The sequence below is a fragment of the Cucurbita pepo genome, chromosome LG08 (genome assembly GCF_002806865.2).
Source record: "Cucurbita pepo subsp. pepo cultivar mu-cu-16 chromosome LG08, ASM280686v2, whole genome shotgun sequence".
Lineage (NCBI taxonomy): Eukaryota > Viridiplantae > Streptophyta > Magnoliopsida > Cucurbitales > Cucurbitaceae > Cucurbita > Cucurbita pepo.
The window spans coordinates 6,972,947-6,989,102 of record NC_036645.1 but is presented as its reverse complement, the minus strand read 5'-3'; the positions used below and the strand labels follow the sequence as shown (position 1 = coordinate 6,989,102).

The 16,156-nt window shown below is 34.9% G+C and overlaps 3 protein-coding genes across 3 annotated transcripts; 1 reads left to right on the top strand and 2 right to left on the bottom strand.

Annotated features, from left to right (window-relative positions):
* Nucleotides 1-712: 712 nt before the first annotated feature.
* LOC111800823 (phosphomevalonate kinase, peroxisomal-like) lies at nt 713-6,497 on the bottom strand. Its single transcript, XM_023684690.1, has 10 exons — nt 6,293-6,497; nt 5,316-5,466; nt 4,733-4,830; nt 4,476-4,585; nt 4,334-4,386; nt 3,625-4,005; nt 2,662-2,763; nt 2,000-2,227; nt 1,716-1,838; nt 713-1,099 (listed from the first exon to the last, which is right to left on the bottom strand). The coding sequence occupies exons 1-10, from the start codon at nt 6,298-6,300 to the stop codon at nt 851-853; spliced, it is 1,503 nt and encodes a 500-aa protein (XP_023540458.1). The 5' UTR covers nt 6,301-6,497; the 3' UTR covers nt 713-850.
* Nucleotides 6,498-7,281: 784 nt separating this feature from the next.
* LOC111800869 (vacuolar protein sorting-associated protein 25) lies at nt 7,282-12,315 on the top strand. The gene is made up of 7 exons (XM_023684764.1): nt 7,282-7,446; nt 8,477-8,589; nt 8,968-9,107; nt 9,366-9,419; nt 9,514-9,602; nt 10,176-10,251; nt 11,813-12,315. The coding sequence occupies exons 2-7, from the start codon at nt 8,531-8,533 to the stop codon at nt 11,932-11,934; spliced, it is 540 nt and encodes a 179-aa protein (XP_023540532.1). The 5' UTR covers nt 7,282-7,446; nt 8,477-8,530; the 3' UTR covers nt 11,935-12,315.
* A 1,044-nt stretch (nt 12,316-13,359) lies between these two features.
* On the bottom strand, nt 13,360-15,591 carry LOC111800811 (J protein JJJ2). Its single transcript, XM_023684666.1, has one exon. The coding sequence runs from the start codon at nt 15,514-15,516 to the stop codon at nt 13,549-13,551; it is 1,968 nt and encodes a 655-aa protein (XP_023540434.1). The 5' UTR covers nt 15,517-15,591; the 3' UTR covers nt 13,360-13,548.
* Between the last annotated feature and the right edge of the window lie 565 nt (nt 15,592-16,156).

Sequence of the window (16,156 nt, the reverse complement as noted above, 5' to 3'; positions counted from 1 at the left end):
TTTTATTTTTCAATTTACTTTTACTTGCTAAATTATGTCGAATCCATCTTTTGAATTAAATTTTTTCTTAAAATGTATTGTTTTTTATTGATTCATATTTTTTTTATAATAATTTTTTTTTATTAAATAATTTAGATTGAACTAAATTGTTTGCTATTTGGAGCATAAGCATCTTCAAATAGTTATCTTATAGTAAATTAGATATTGAATATTAATATTAATAATTGGAATAATGTAGCTACTTTGGTTATTATAACTAGATTCCAACAGTTTAATATTAANTTTTTTTTTTTTTTTTTTTTTTTTTTTTTTTTTTTTTTAATTTACTAAACTAACGATTTATAATAATCAAGTTCACTGCTTATTAATATTGTAAACTCGTCTACTATGGAGAAGTTTTCACACTTTTATTAAGGAATGCTCGTTCCCTTCTCCAACCAATGTGGGATCTCACAATCCACACCCTTAAGAGCCCAAAGTCCTCGCTAAGACAACGCTCGGTGTTTAGCTCAGATACCATTTGTAACAGCCGCAAGTCCACCGCTAACAAATATTGTCCGCTTAGGCCTCATTATGTATCGCCATCAGCTAGACATATTTTCAAACTATGAAGCTGACGACAATATATAACAGGCAAAAGCAAAAAATATCTACTAGTTATGGACTTGAGTTGTTACACAATCCCAAACTGAGATCCTCGCCAATCTCATTTGACCAAATTATAATTTAACCAATGTATTTCTCAAAAAATCTGATGATCAAAGCAGTTAAAATGATAAAACCCCAATCCATTATCCATCAAACTACAAGATGAAAACATAATACAAGAAACACGATAGAAGAGTTGGGTTTAAACAGAAGGTGCCATACTCTTACTTCTAGGATCACCACATTCTAGAGCAACTCCATTGGGATCTTCTCTAACCAAGAGGGCAAGAACATTGAGTGAAGTCCATGACTTAATCACATGGCTGCTAGAATCACCTAATGTAATAGCAAAAACAGCATCAAACCCACCTGCCCCTGGAACTCCAGCCACCAAAACTCCTTCCAATTCCATTGTTCTATCCAATAGCTCAGTTTGTGACTTTGGCTCAATCTGTATATATACCCAACAATACAACTCAGGTACTTTTTATTTGTATTCTTTGGACCGAAATGTTCTGATACGTTGAGAGCATGAAATGCCATATGATGGTTTACTCTTTTTTTTTTTTAGTTTAGCAATTGCAGAGAGGATGATCGAATAATCAATATTTGGGATGATAATGAATGTCTTATTTACTAAGCTATGTTCAGACTGACATGATTTCCATTTGTTGCTTCAGATGTACTTTCCATCGACAATGATTAATGGAAGGAATTGAAGTTATAGAAAGTTTAAGGTTAAAATATCATTTTGGTCAATAAATTTTGGTCCAAATTTAGACATTGTATTTTCAATAAATTTTAAGATTTGTTTTTTATCAACACATTCAAGAAAAGGCACAAAGTTACATATTTCTAGAATTTATAAAGAGAAAGCTAATAGTGACCATCTTTTTTTTGTAAAAGTTAACAATAATCGTAAAACTAGTTTTAAGATTTATTAAACGTTTAGGGACTAAATTTTGAAAGGACGAGGACTAAAATAAAACAGATTTCTCGTAGTAAAGGGATCAAAACTATATTTTAATGAAAGATCAAAGAGAGAAGAAATGAAGAAAGAGACTTACTGGAATGCCTGCAGCTTCGCCCATTTGCCGCATATGATTTCGTATTTCAAGCATGGCATCTCTTGCCCCTAACAATGCTTTAACAATGGCTTGTTGGTTTGGTTCAGTAGCTTGTTCCATCCACTAACAGAAACATGGATAAAAGAAGTAAATTAGTATGCAGGGACACAATCAAACAAACTTCTATACTCGGAAGATATTATCTCACTACATTATAGTTTTCCAACAATGGAAGCGATTCTATCATGCATCCTAAAAATGACTTAGTGAAGCTTGACAACTACCTTCTTTGATCCAAGCATGCTGCATTTGCTTATGATGCATTTATACACATCCCATTGTTCTGCTGCAACTTTTCTTAGTAAATTTAGTTGCCTCTCGAGATCGAGATTTGCTTCTGACAACTTATTCCATGTTTCTTGAGATTTCTGAGGGTCAGATTTTTGCCACTTTTTAACAGCACCTACCATCGATGGTGTGGATGATCCTCCTGCTCCTGGTTCCCCTAATAACTGACAAAAAAACAGACCATAGAAGAAAAGATAGTGTCAGAGGATAGACTTGGGTAGTTATTTACTGTCTTACTACACGCACAACCAAACTGCTTGAATATCGAACAATTTCGTCTTTTTAGTTCAACATGACATCGGAATGAAGATTCAAATATCTGAAGATATCGAACAGTATCTTTTGGTCAGGGTTATAATGTCTTTATCCAGTTAAGCTACATTTATATTTAGATTGGTAGAAAAATATTGTTTTAAAGTGAATATATGTAAGGGAATATATATACGAACGATCTCTAGGATAAGCTGCACAGCATAAGAAAATAATCTAGCATTAGGAGCCATAATCTTAACCTACATATGTTGAAAATATTTGCAAATAAAAAATCTAAAAATCCTTGTTTAAATAAATGTAAGGGAGAAATCCCCAATTTGCTCACAAGATTCATTAGTGGAGGCAAGGAAAACTCAGTCCTTTCGTGGTCCCACTTTCCTTTTAAGATATCGACAATGACCTCTTCTAGTGGTTCTTTAACTGCTGCCTGCAATTATACAAAAGTATAAGAGACAACGCAAGTTCAGGAAGGCATTCATGCTGTTTGGAAATCACACAAGCAGAAGATGTGTAATGCAATTTTGAGGATAGAACCTTAGAATGAGATGTTTGTAAGTGAACCCTTGGCATGGAAGAAAAAACAAAACCTACCTTCTAATATTACACTTCTTAAATTGATCTCATATTCTTGAAAGAATCTTCCTATTTTCCACTCTTTCATTTAACAGTACACTGAAGAGTAACCGATAGTAACCGATATTAAAAGTCCCAATAGTTAAGAGTAGTCCCATTAATCACAAAATGCACAAACTTGTCTCTGTATCGTAATCACTAAGAAAAGAAGGTTAACCGATAGTTCATTGGACTCGGAAGGAATACCATAATAGTTTCAACATGGTCAGAGTTGCCGACAAATATCTAATATTCTAAAGCCGCAAAGACTTAAATTTCAACAGAAAAAGTTATTCCAAACATGTCATCATCAAGCCATCAACTCACGGCCCAAATAAAAATGAGTGAAAAGCCAAGACTCAAAAGGCTTAACTTCATTCTACTGAAAACATAAATTAGGATTATCCAATGCTGCGCAATAATAGCATGGTTTATGGGAATCACGATTATATTGTAAAGAATCTTGAAACCATATTTGAAGTGCTTAGAACATAGAAACAAAGGCTCACAGAGCTTCATGAATTGGAAAAAAAACATTGGCATTAGAATCCTTTGATTCAAGTGTTTTAGTTTGATGGTGTAGTCCGTAAGCAGGCAGTTTCTTGTCATTAAGAATATAGATTACAAGGAAAAGGATGAAGGAGAGCTAAATAATGGGTTGCAGATGCGCAAATACCTGAGCAGTGGTAAGCACGTCGGGTGAGAAACGAACATAACGTTGGCTGCCATAGACTGCCGAACTGACATCAAATCCACTTCCAACTTTTCCCTGTGCAATGCAGTGAGCAGTTTGGGCTATTACATGCACGATATCAAGATCCTTAATATCATTTTCTTTGTCTTGACCTCTTGTTGAGGAAAGATTTACAACTCCAAGATAATTAAGTAGGGCAGCAACAACAGCAGTCGTCATTGCAGCAGATGATCCCAATCCTGTCTTCGCAACTTCAGGCTTGCAATTTTCACTACTTGATTCTTCAGCATTGAAAGTAATTGATGCAAACGGTGTAAAAGACAACAGGGATTCTGGTGTCAACGGAAGTCCACGTGCTTCAATCTATGAAATGGGATCAACTCATCAACATCCTTTCAACAAACAAAGATTCAATATTAAAAATCTCAGTATCCTAGAAACACATTTCAAAGGAAACAATTATTTGCTGTTCAGGAAAAAGAAAAGAGAGTCACCGACTCCATCAGACAGTCTTTTGTTCGTTGTAAACAAATATTTCCTTAGAAATCAGATAGAACTATAAACAAAGAATAAGTGCATGTGGGATACTATTACTAATATACATAAAGGAAAAGCCATACAGGCTAACATCTAAGTTATAAGCATGATGTTGAGAAATAAGGTAGTGATGGGTTCAAAACATATCATGCACCTGATTCCGATAAGAGTAGAAATCATTGCATCCTAAAATTGTGATATCGAGACCTGCAAAGCTAGCCCATTTTGAAAAATTAGCAACTAAATTCGCAGCATTAATGGTTTTAAATGATTGAAGAAGACCATACTGGTTTTACCTTGTAGTAGCAACCTGTGCAGTGAATCTTTCTTGTTCTTCTCAAGTATCCCATGTGCAACAGCCAACGAATATTGCAAGGCATGTTCTACGAAAAGGTTCTTTGACTCACTGAATTTAAGGAGTGTCACATTGAAATCAAGAATAAGTTGCATACATCCTATAGCATATTGCTAAACTAAATACTTGATTAAAGACTAGCGGGCATAGATGGGGCATGGGAGCAAGTGGTTTGAAGGAAAGTAAAAAGAAACATACCTCAAGCCGATGCACTGAATGGTAAAGCTCTTAAGCGATAATTTGTATAGACTTTCTCGAGAAAGCTGTGGTGAGGTCAGTTTCACATCTACCCATTCCTGAGAAAAGAAAAGAGACTGTTGTAATGTAATGCAATATGAATGGTACCCAGCACAAAAACAGCCAAAACAATTGTTTTAGGGGAAATAGTGCAAAAAATTGAGCCAGTAAAAGCAGTTTTACAAGGATAATGATGCTATTGTTTTAAAAAAAAAAAATTCTTCAATCCAGAATTTCTTCATTCAGAAAAGTTGGGATTAAGGCATTGAAACAATAACCAACTTCTATTCTTCCTCTCCCTCAATTCCCTTGCCTAGCAAGGGTAGATTTTTACTTCAAGAAACCATGACATGCTGCATCTCTGAATTTATAGTTCAGTCAAGCAAGAGCACTTCACAATCAACAGCAAGATAGATGGTGAAGTATAAAGTAAAAATATAATCACAAAAGTCAATCAGAAGGCATAAACAGCAAAAGATGAATTGAAAAGGCTTGTTATACGAATAACAAATGCGAGGTACAATCATGAAGGGACACAACATACCCCACTCCCATTTTCTGCCTCAGTTTTCTCGTGCAGTGGTTTCACAATTGCATAAAACCGAGCATTTGTACTGAGTACCAAACCAGGATTTGGCCTCTCCAAAATCAGGTATCCTCCTGTCAATAATACTTTCCCAGGAGCTGAAGTAACTCTGCAGAAGCATCAAAATTAGAATCAACTCGACTGTCATGTGTCTAGAGACATCTAAATTTGGTGTAAATTGTGACAAATTTGATTCATTGTCTTTCTTTCATTATTTATGTTTCACTTGAGTGTTTTTTCCCATCACTTAAAAGGTTTCAATTTAGTCACTAGCATTGGCAGATGTTCAATATAGTTGAACACGGTATAATACTTAGTGAGTTGACAAAACTTGAAAGGAAGAATTAATCAACCTAAGATATAAAAAGACCAAATTCTTATAAATTCAGACGAATTTGAAATTATCCTCACTTAAATGGCTTAATTTCTCATCTAAGATTTTGTCCACTCACTAGTCACTAAGTATCATTCCACACAAGCCAACAATTAGCCACATTCAACCTCCACCGGCGGAAATGGTTTAAATCATACAATCTAAATTGAAATCAACAGCGACAAAATCGCAATAACATCCTTAACATTAGAGACTAAAACGTATACTGTGTGTTGGATGATGGAAGTCCCACATCGACTAATTTAGGGAATGATCATGGGTTTATAAGTGAGGAATGCTAACTCCATTGGTATGAGGCCTTTTGAGGAAGCCCAAAGCAAAGCCATGAGAGCTTATGCTCAAAGTGGACAATATCATACCATTGTGGAGAGTCGTGTTCGTCTAACACTGTGATTCTGTTAAATTTGGACAAAATGATATGAGCAACGAAATTTCAATTGATACACAAAGCTTAGACGATCCTACCAAAATGCCTCAGATTGACTGAATCAACAGCTAAAGAAAATAGTTCCGATTCAAATGGAAAAAGAATTAAACTCACACGGCCATCGCTGCTAGTTCCTGGTCAACTGCGGAATCAATGTATGATCAGCCGATGCGATCTGAAGAGAGATTAGTCGAGAAATGTTGAATAAATTGGCGACACAACTTAGAACGATCGATCAAGTTCTTATGAGTTTACAGTCAACATCTCTCTCTCTCTCTCTCTCTCTCGCATGCTTCCCACGCCATTTGCTCTTTTGCGCGCGCTCAATCGCCAACGTTTTTCACGCTAAATATATTATTATCAATAAATTATTAAAGAAAAAAAGTGATTTTTTTAAACTTCTATAAATTTATAATTTATTAAAATTTTTATTCGGATAAAATCTCATAAATAATTTTAAGATTTAATTATGATAATTCAGTGGAAAATATAATATATTTTATAATTATAGACATTTTCTATTGAAGCATGGATGAAACATGAAAAATAATAATAATAAATTATTTCTTTAAAATATGTAAAACATTTATTTGTAATTTTAAATATATATTTTATTTTATCCATCAACATCAATATTTTCATAAAATTAAAATTTTGAGATTTTTGTTGACGTTAATATTTTTTAATTTTTTTTTAAATGTGGAGTAAATATAATTTAATATAATATTAAATTGTAATTATTTAATTTATAATATTGCAACATAGAGTGGGGTTGAAGTTTTTTATATTTAAGATATAAATATAACCCTACTCTAAAAAATAATATTTTAAATTAATTAAAAATAATTAATTAATAAACAAATAACAAGTTTAGTTAAGTAATTATTACAAAAAAATAAACATTGTAAGGACCAATTTAATTTTTTAAAAATTTACTATTAATCATAAAATTAAAAATTTAATGTCTTATTAGATAAATAAAAAATTAAAATTTATTTGTTCTAAAAAGTTATTGAATTTTATCGATAATTTATTAAATAAAATAAAAATTATTAATATTAAATTTGTATTTTAAGAGGCCGAGGAAACTCATCATCTTGGGCCCGAAGTGGGCTCGAGTTTTCTTCTGCAGCGATGATCCGAACTGTTTCGGTCTTGCTTCTTGGTTAGCCGATTGACGAAGCCGAAATTCGATACTTGGCGAGCACAAAGCACGATTTTATTGGCAACCAATCCAAAGATCTTCTTGTTTTCGCGATTGATTACAGGTACAATTTAAGTTTCTTTTTCTGTCTCTAAATTTCCTTTTTGCGTCCACCGATTGATCTAAATATCGTAACACACTGATGGAAAATTATGATTACACTGCGCTTGAGGAGAGTTTTGAAAGATTTTTGTATATCTGCATTGGATACGCGAGATTCTGTGGAAAAATTCAATTCCAGTTTGGAGTTTTTGATTCTCAGTTTTTTTGGCTTCTTTTACTCTGAATCAAGCATGAATTATTCCGAAAATGGCTGGATATGTTTAGTTCTATTATTCCAAACTTTTCAAGGACGATAATTTTAGCTACCAAATCGTGTTTTGCTTGCGCGTCGAGCGGCAATCTGTTATCAAGCATTAGATCGTAGATAATGATCATCTTGCAAAGTTTGGGATTACTTTAGGATCATTAATGTGATTTTAACCCGTTAAAATACTTGTAAATACTTAAAATCGTTCCAGACTCACTTGAAGTCATCATCTTTGTTTGGTTTCGCTTCATTCTATTTCATATGCCATTTTCCTTTAGGCAATAGTATGCTAGTTATGAAGTTGTTCGGTATTTCTTCAACAAATTTGCTTGTTCAAGTCGATGCACAAAAGGTGCCTTATCACGAATCTCTTATCATCCAAGATATTTCCAGTACTATGGGTCCTTTCAGTATGGTACTTTATGCTTCTGAAGTTATCATGCCATATGCTGTCTTGTAGCTATAGCTTCACCATACCAATTTTACCTTACAGTTCGATCTGATTCTTGAAAACACGGAAACTTGATTCTACTTTGACATGCTTATTTCCAATCATAATCAACAACAGGAAAAAAATTTAGGAAACTTTATACTAGCTATGGAATGCAAGGCTCGTCTTAGTTTGCAAGTCTCTAGTCTCATTGAACCATTTACACCACTAAAATAGTTATGCATCAATGGAAAGTGGTTAGGCCTGTCATGTTTATGAATCTCTGCGTTAATTTATCTCTTTATGTTATTGATATTGTGCTAAGTTTCTTCCCACCCATCTGAAATTTCTCAGTTATAGAGAGAAATGCATCCATAGGACTCATTTTCAGAGAGCGCAATAGAGAAAATGCAGAAATTGGGAGATTTCAAGCTACCACATTTCTTCAATTACCCTCCATATTTCACGTAATTTCCTTTTCCTGTTTCAGTTACCATGGTTTTTTACATGTTTATTTGCTTAACCAAGTAACTTGGAAGTTGCGAGTCAATTTCTGAAGATGTTGATCTCTTGGTTTTGATTGCTTTTCCCTGAGTGAATAAAACCAACACTTCATTGCTCAGCCAGTAGTTATGCAACAATAACAGGGTTCTGGATCACTTATGCTTCTCCGTTTGCCTCATAAGAATGAATCTGATAATTTTTTTTTCCATAAAAAATGAATTTGGTAATTCTACCTTGCTGCAATTCTGAAATTGTTATTGATAACTTCGACTGTTTCACTTTATATCAAGCTTGTCATGTCTTAAGTTTCACTTATAATCTTGTATTGCATGTCTTATCAGTTTGCAACCGGTGAAGGACACCCGTGAGAAGCAAATTCAACTTTGGAAGGAACTTATTCTCGACTACTGCCGAACACAAAAGATATTTGTCATTGGACTCGAGGAGGAATTTCCTCTATTTTCAAATTCTGTCATTGAGAGTAAATTCCTGAACTTGTTTGGTCCTCATTGACCGTTAAGACTTTTGGTACATGCATTAATATCAACGCTAATGAAGTCATTCACAGTTGCATCATGAACAGTGTGAAAAACATTAAGATATTGGCTTCATTATATGAAACCTTTTCATTCTATGGAGCATAGTACATTGGACTTGGTGTTTAGAACTCTCAGTCATGGATCTATGTTCTACTATTCAGTTGTTTGATGTATTTTACAGTGTGGTTGTGATGCTACAGGATCTCTCAGTCATGAAGCTAGAGTAGTTTTTCTCTCTGCCTTAGTTTCAGATGGTTAGTCCGTTCTAGTTTTGTTCTATCATTATATTTGTTTACAGTTTCCATTTATTCCCAAAACTGATAAATTGTTACTTTAATTGTCCAATAGGTCGTGCAGAATGGCTGGATAAGGGACATAGGAAATGTCTTATTTTGTGGCACCGGATTCAAGATTGGGCTGACATCATTTTGCACTTTGTAAGACTAAATACTTTGTTAACTCTCATAGTTATGTTAAAGTTGATTGGTTTAGGGTGGAGTTTGGAATGATTTTTGAAAGGGTAATAAATGCTATTATCCTATTAAAGCTGTTTTCAAAGTATTCTAGTCTTCTGGTTGCATTTGGATTTGATTAGGAGGAAATTTTAACATTCTTTAATGTTGACTGATTATAAATTAAGCTAAAGAAAATACCTTTTCAGTTGTGTTGGTTTGTAAAATTTTGTTAAGCGCATCTTTTGACTTCTCAAAGAGTTTGATGCCTCTACTGACGAACTCTTGAAAATCCTTTTTACCCATATTTTTCCACATTTCCACACTTATTTACTTTATATTACAACTGATTTTTTTTAATAAAGAAATTAAAACAATTATTTCAAAAACTACAACAATTATTTTAAAGAAGGACAACATTCTCAAATTGAGCCTGTTTGGAAAGATTGTTCGAGTAATTATGAACATTTTTGTAACACTTAAAATCCAAATCATTCCAAACAAACTCTATTCCAGGGGTGCTTTGAAAAATTCTTATGCAATTGCCTTATTAAATAGGTGAAAAACAATGGACTTGAAGATAGTGTTATGACAGTTGAGGAAATACGTTCAGGAGTTGAGTCCAGAGGAACAGGTACTTTCCTTGCTTCTACTGAGGCGATTTAGATCTTCCAATGATTTCTAAATCTATTTTTAATTTGCTACATTGATATTCGTATTAAAGCAACTCTAGTTGGCTATCCCTCAGGTGTTATTTTGTTTAATTGGAGCCTGATTTTATTTTAGTTTGGCTTCTTTTGTTTGGGGTTAATTTCTTCTTGTACCTTCTTGCATTTTTTAATACTTTTTCTCAATGAAAGTTCACTTCCCTCAAAAAGTAAAAAGAAAAAAAGGGGGGAAAAAGATGATGGAAAACATCTTGGTGCTTAATAAATCCAAGAAACTTGGCTCAAGGGGAAATGTAACACTGGCAAAACTGATATGAACAATTAGTTGGGGCGTAGGTCCTANAATTTTACTTCCCCACCTAGCTACTCTAGGTTGGGGCGTAGGTCCTGGTGGGGAAGTTATAGACACCTTTCCGTACTTTGTGTCTGGAGTACTTCACTTAATTTCCTCCGCAGTATTGGGTTTTGGCGGTATTTATCATGCACTTCTGGGACCCGAGACCCTTGAAGAATCTTTTCCATTCTTCGGTTATGTGTGGAAAGATAGAAATAAAATGACTACCATTTTGGGTATTCACTTAATTTTGTTAGGTATAGGTGCTTTTCTTCTAGTATTCAAAGCTCTTTATTTTGGGGGCGTATATGATACCTGGGCTCCGGGGGGGGGAGATGTAAGAAAAATTACCAACTTGACCCTTAGCCCAAGTGTTATATTTGGTTATTTACTAAAATCTCCTTTTGGGGGAGAAGGATGGATTGTTAGTGTGGACGATTTGGAAGATATAGTTGGGGGGCATGTATGGTTAGGTTCCATTTGTATACTTGGTGGAATTTGGCATATCTTAACTAAACCGTTTGCATGGGCTCGCCGCGCACTTGTATGGTCTGGTTTAGTTTAAGTCTCATTTTATTTGTAAACTTTTAAACCTGTCAACTTAAGATATACCGGAGCCATTAATATAGATAACTTTCTCCTTACATTCATATTCAAAAGAAAAACAAAAAGGTATTGAAGATAGAAGTTTAATAACTCAGATCACTTACTTTTTATGGGCAAACAAATTAGTTACGTAGATGAGAGTCAGAAAATCATTATTTGAATAAGAAGGAATGTCAGGGAATAGAATCAAAGGTTCTGGAATTGTACTAGTTTTTGCTTTCATTTCCTCTCTAGTGTAAAAGAATATCTGATTCTGGTTCTGGAAGCCACACACAAGAAAGAAACTTTTCTTATATTTGTAAATGTCTACTTTGGTTTCTTTGGTCCTTGCCGATCGATAGATTATATTTAACAAATTTGATGCCAAATGAAGTGGATGAGACTCGAAGCATGAACTTAACTCATGCTGAGTCATGTAAGAGTTTGGTTAAATTCTCTAAAAAGGTTCATAGTAAAGACAAATAATCTTTTACACAAAATTCATGAATCAAATAGGATTATGCTTTTGATACTTGCATTACTAAATGTTTACATCCTTTAATCACATTGAAGCCTTATTTGTGCAAACCAATACGTTTATTTTTCAGAGCTTCAAGGGATTGACCGTACGATTTTAATGAGAGCATTGAAGCAACTTGAACAGAAGGGAAAGCTTGCAATTTTCAAGGGTTCTTCAACAGACGATGAAGGCATTAAATTCTCTGTATGACTCCAAAATCGAACGGCCTCAATGTGAATTTTCCAGTTCAATCTTCTTCTAAATGATACTCATCTGTAGTTTCCCTGCCTATTCAAACTGGGATTGTGAAGAGTTCTTCTTGCCAAAGTTTTGGTGCAGCATTTCAGTGTAGTAATGTAACCAATAAGTAAAGAGCCTTCAAGTAGAACTCAAGAAACTATGCTTGGAAGTGCTTTGGAAGGATATGGTATTTTGTGTAGCCTTTTGAAGTTCTTTTAAATGTATTTTTATTATCAGTTGGAATGATTTGAATAGTAACAAGATTAGAAGTGGGAATTGGGGAACTGTAATTCTGCTAAGTAAATGGTTATATCAATTATTTTATCCTAAAAAATTGATTTATTTGGATTTTGTTTTGTAGTTATTTGATTTTTTATTTTTAAAAAATATTGCTTGTTTTCTCATCCATCTCTACTATTAATTTCATATTTGTTAACAAAATATTAAAATTCGCTGCCCGAACTTCCCCTTAAGGTTTTATAATGCATCTGTTAAGAGGTTTTCAGATTCTTTATAAGAATGTTTCGATCTTCTCTCCAACTAATGTGGGATCTTACAATCCACCTGCATCTGTTAAGAGGTTTTCACATTCTTATAAAGAATGTTTTGATCTTCTCTCCAACCAATGTGGGATCTTACAATCCACCCCGGGGAGCCCAACATCCTTCAAGCTTTCACATTCTTATAAAGAATGTTTCGATCTTCTCTCCAACCAATGTGGGATTTCACAATCCACCCCCTTTGGGGGAGCCCAACGTCCTTGAAGCTTTCACACTCTTATAAAGAATGTTTTGTTCTCCCCTCCAACCAATGTGGGTTCTCACAATCCACCCTCTTTGGGAACCCAACGAATATTTTGTTTTCCCCTCCAACCAATGTGGGTTCTCACAATCCACCCTCTTTGGGAGCCCAACGTCCTCACTGGCACACCGCCCAGTGTCTGGCCCTGATACCATTTGTAACAACTCAATACCACTATAACAGATATTGTCTTCTTTGAACTTTCCCTTTTGGACTCCCCTCAAGGTTTTAAAACACGTCTCTTAGGGACTTCGCCTCAAGGTTTTAAAATACATCTTCTTAGAGACTTCCCCTCAAGATTTTAAAGCACGTCTATTAGAGAGATGTTTCCACACCCTTATAAGGAATGTTTCGTTCCCCTCTCCAACCAATGTGAGATCTCACACTTTTTCTATGTTTTTTTTTGTCAGGAGCCAAATATGAGAGTTTTTCTTATCAACNTTTTTTTTTTTTTTTTTTTTTTTTTTTTTTTTTTTTTTTTTTTTTTTTTTTTTAAATTTGATAGAAAACTAAACTCAGAGTGGCACAAAGTTTCTTCTTCTTCCTCCTCAATTCAAATCCTGTCTTAAGAAGCATGGCATAAAGTCTGAGAGAGACCCATAAATACTTGGCGAACAATATTAGATTTATGAAGAGTATGGTTATGGCTAGAAGATATTGTGCCTTGATCTATACACTACAATGCCTCTCTTATGCTAACCTACATGGTTAGCAAGTACATACCCGATAATTAGATCGCCCGAACACCGTCGACAAACAGCAAGGGAGTTTTGCACTCAGATGCTAGCTGCCCTTGCAGGTGGTTACCAAATCTGAAGGAAGAGATGCTGGATCAAGCTCCCAACAGTCCTTCAGATGCCCAAGTTCCTCATCTACAGAAAGCTTCCGAGTAGGAATTTGATGCGAAAATAACTGAATATCGTCCTTCCCGAACCATCTAATAGCATGATAACCAATCTCCCTTCTCTTGAATATCGTCTTGTATCCATCAACCTTCTCGAGATAAGCCATACTTAAACCGTGCATCTCACTATAAGTTGTTAGAAACACCACGATGTCGTAAGTTCGCTTCTCTTTATTCGAAACGTTTCGTTTCTTCTCAGCATCCAAAGCTTCTTGTTCTTTGTAAAGTGCCCAAACTGAACCCTTTTTGGGATAAATCCTATAGACTTCCCTTGCTGCTCTTTCACAATCCACAACATGAGAAAAAATGTTCAATGAATCAATGGTTGTTTTCTTAGAGACCTTAAATCTACCACAAGAAACATGAAATCCCAATTTCTCCCAAGAAAGTAGCCTTTCTTCCCCATTGTTTTGAACATCCAACCAACTCATCTTCACCTCAAATGGGTTTACAGTAACTTCTTCGATCAAACCGTAATGCCTCGGCATTCCATCGTCGTCGTCGTATATAGCCCAAACTTGCCCTTTCTTGAAACTTCTCTCCATTCTATCCTTGTCAAAATCATAAAAATCTGAATCTTCCACCATCATATCCAAATCACAAGAAGATCCTTGCTTCTTAATTTCCAGATTCACATCCTTCTTCAAGTTCCTTTGTTTTTCGTTTCTCGGGAACCTGGCCCTCTTCGATGCTTCTTGCCGACGAATCCGTAGTAGACCCTCCATCTCTTTCAAGGTTAGTCTCTCGTCACCGTCGTTGTCGTCACCATCCTCAACGCCCTTCTTCCTCTTATTCTCTCTTTCCTCTGCTTCCTCCTCCTCCTTTAACTTCAGTTTCATCTTCTCTTTTCGAGCTTTCCGAATCACCTGAGACTGTAATTCAGCCAAAGTCATCATTTCTTCCTCCATTTTTACAGGCTTCAACTTAGACCTCTCCAAAATCTCACCAACACTACTCATCTTCTTCTTCATACTCCCACTTCTTAATCTTCTTCTACTCCATATCTCATCATCACTATCATGTTCTTCCTCCAAGTCTCCATTTCTAAGTTCATCTTCTACAGAAACAGCTTTTCCATTCATTTCCATACCCTTCTCCTTCTCACCGCTAGTTTTCTTCACTGAAGAGTTTCTCTTCGATTGAGTGGTACTCACTTTTTTTCTCGAGCTAGGTGGTTCTAATCCCTGAAAACTACCAGAATTTTGCCTAGAACTCAAATTCCTCAACCTTCTACCCCTAACCATGTGTCCATTTTCCACAATTTCAGGTTCATTATGCACGACCTCAACGGCCTTAAAGCTCTTTCTACAACTAGGACACACCAAATTATAGCCTACGTACCTTTTCTCAAACTGGTGCAACAATTGGCAAGTCGAGCAAGCAGTCCAAAACGTTTCGCTCTCCGTAGCAACCTCCGCATCAGCATCTCCAATCTTCTCGTCCTGAATTCGTATCCGGAGCTTCAAATCGTACTCCTTCCTCCTAACCTTGTCGGACAGAAAGCGAAACGCCTCGTTGACGAGCTTGAACGCCTCCTCGGAACCGGCATAGGGATTCTTATCGGGATGCAGAAGCAGAGCCAGCTTCTTGTACTGTTTTTTGATTGTGTTGATGTGAGCGAAGGGCTCCACCTGAAGAATCCGGTACCATTCATCCGGAGAGCCGGCGGCAACTCGGAGAATCTGAAGGGAGGTGAGGATTTCAGCGGCGCCGTCGAGGTTTGGATCGAGGCGGTGGGCTCGTTTGGCGTATTTGAGAGCAGATTTGAGATTGGAATCTCTGAACTTCGTCTCAGCCAGTTCTCGGAGACGCCGAGCCTCTGGTTTTTGCTCAGCTTCTCCGTTCATTTCTACAGAACGGCGCCCGCGGCGGAGGGAATTCCCCAACGGTTTACGCCGCCTTCAGAATATAAACGAAGAAATAGGGTTTTATTTTTGTTTCTATTTTTCTTTTATCTAATAACACTTAAAAATTTAATATCTACAAAATTGAATTAATCACAGCTCATAATTTTATTTTTACGATTTTAAAAATTTTTGAAAAAAATGTCTAATATAATAAAAATAAAAATAAAAATAAAGAAAGAAATATGGATTATTATCATAATTAGAATGTTTCATTAACCTTATAATTTTTTCAATTTTTTTATTTTATTTTATCTCATTACAAACTAATAATGAAGAATCAATTTTATATTATTTATTAATTAAATCCTAAAAAAAAAAACTTTATTTGGGTTATTAATAATATATTTCAATTTTAAATTTTTTTAAAAAAGTTATCCCATGTGAGACGAAAGTATCCGAACATCTATATTCTTAGATAATAATATATATCTTAACCAATTGAAGTACGCTGATATTCTTAATTTTTCATTAAAAAATGTTGTTAGATTACATTTTAATAAGAAGAGTTACGTTGAAATTCATAAAATAACATTGTTAGATTATATACTTTCATCAATTGAACTACGTTAAATTCGTGAAC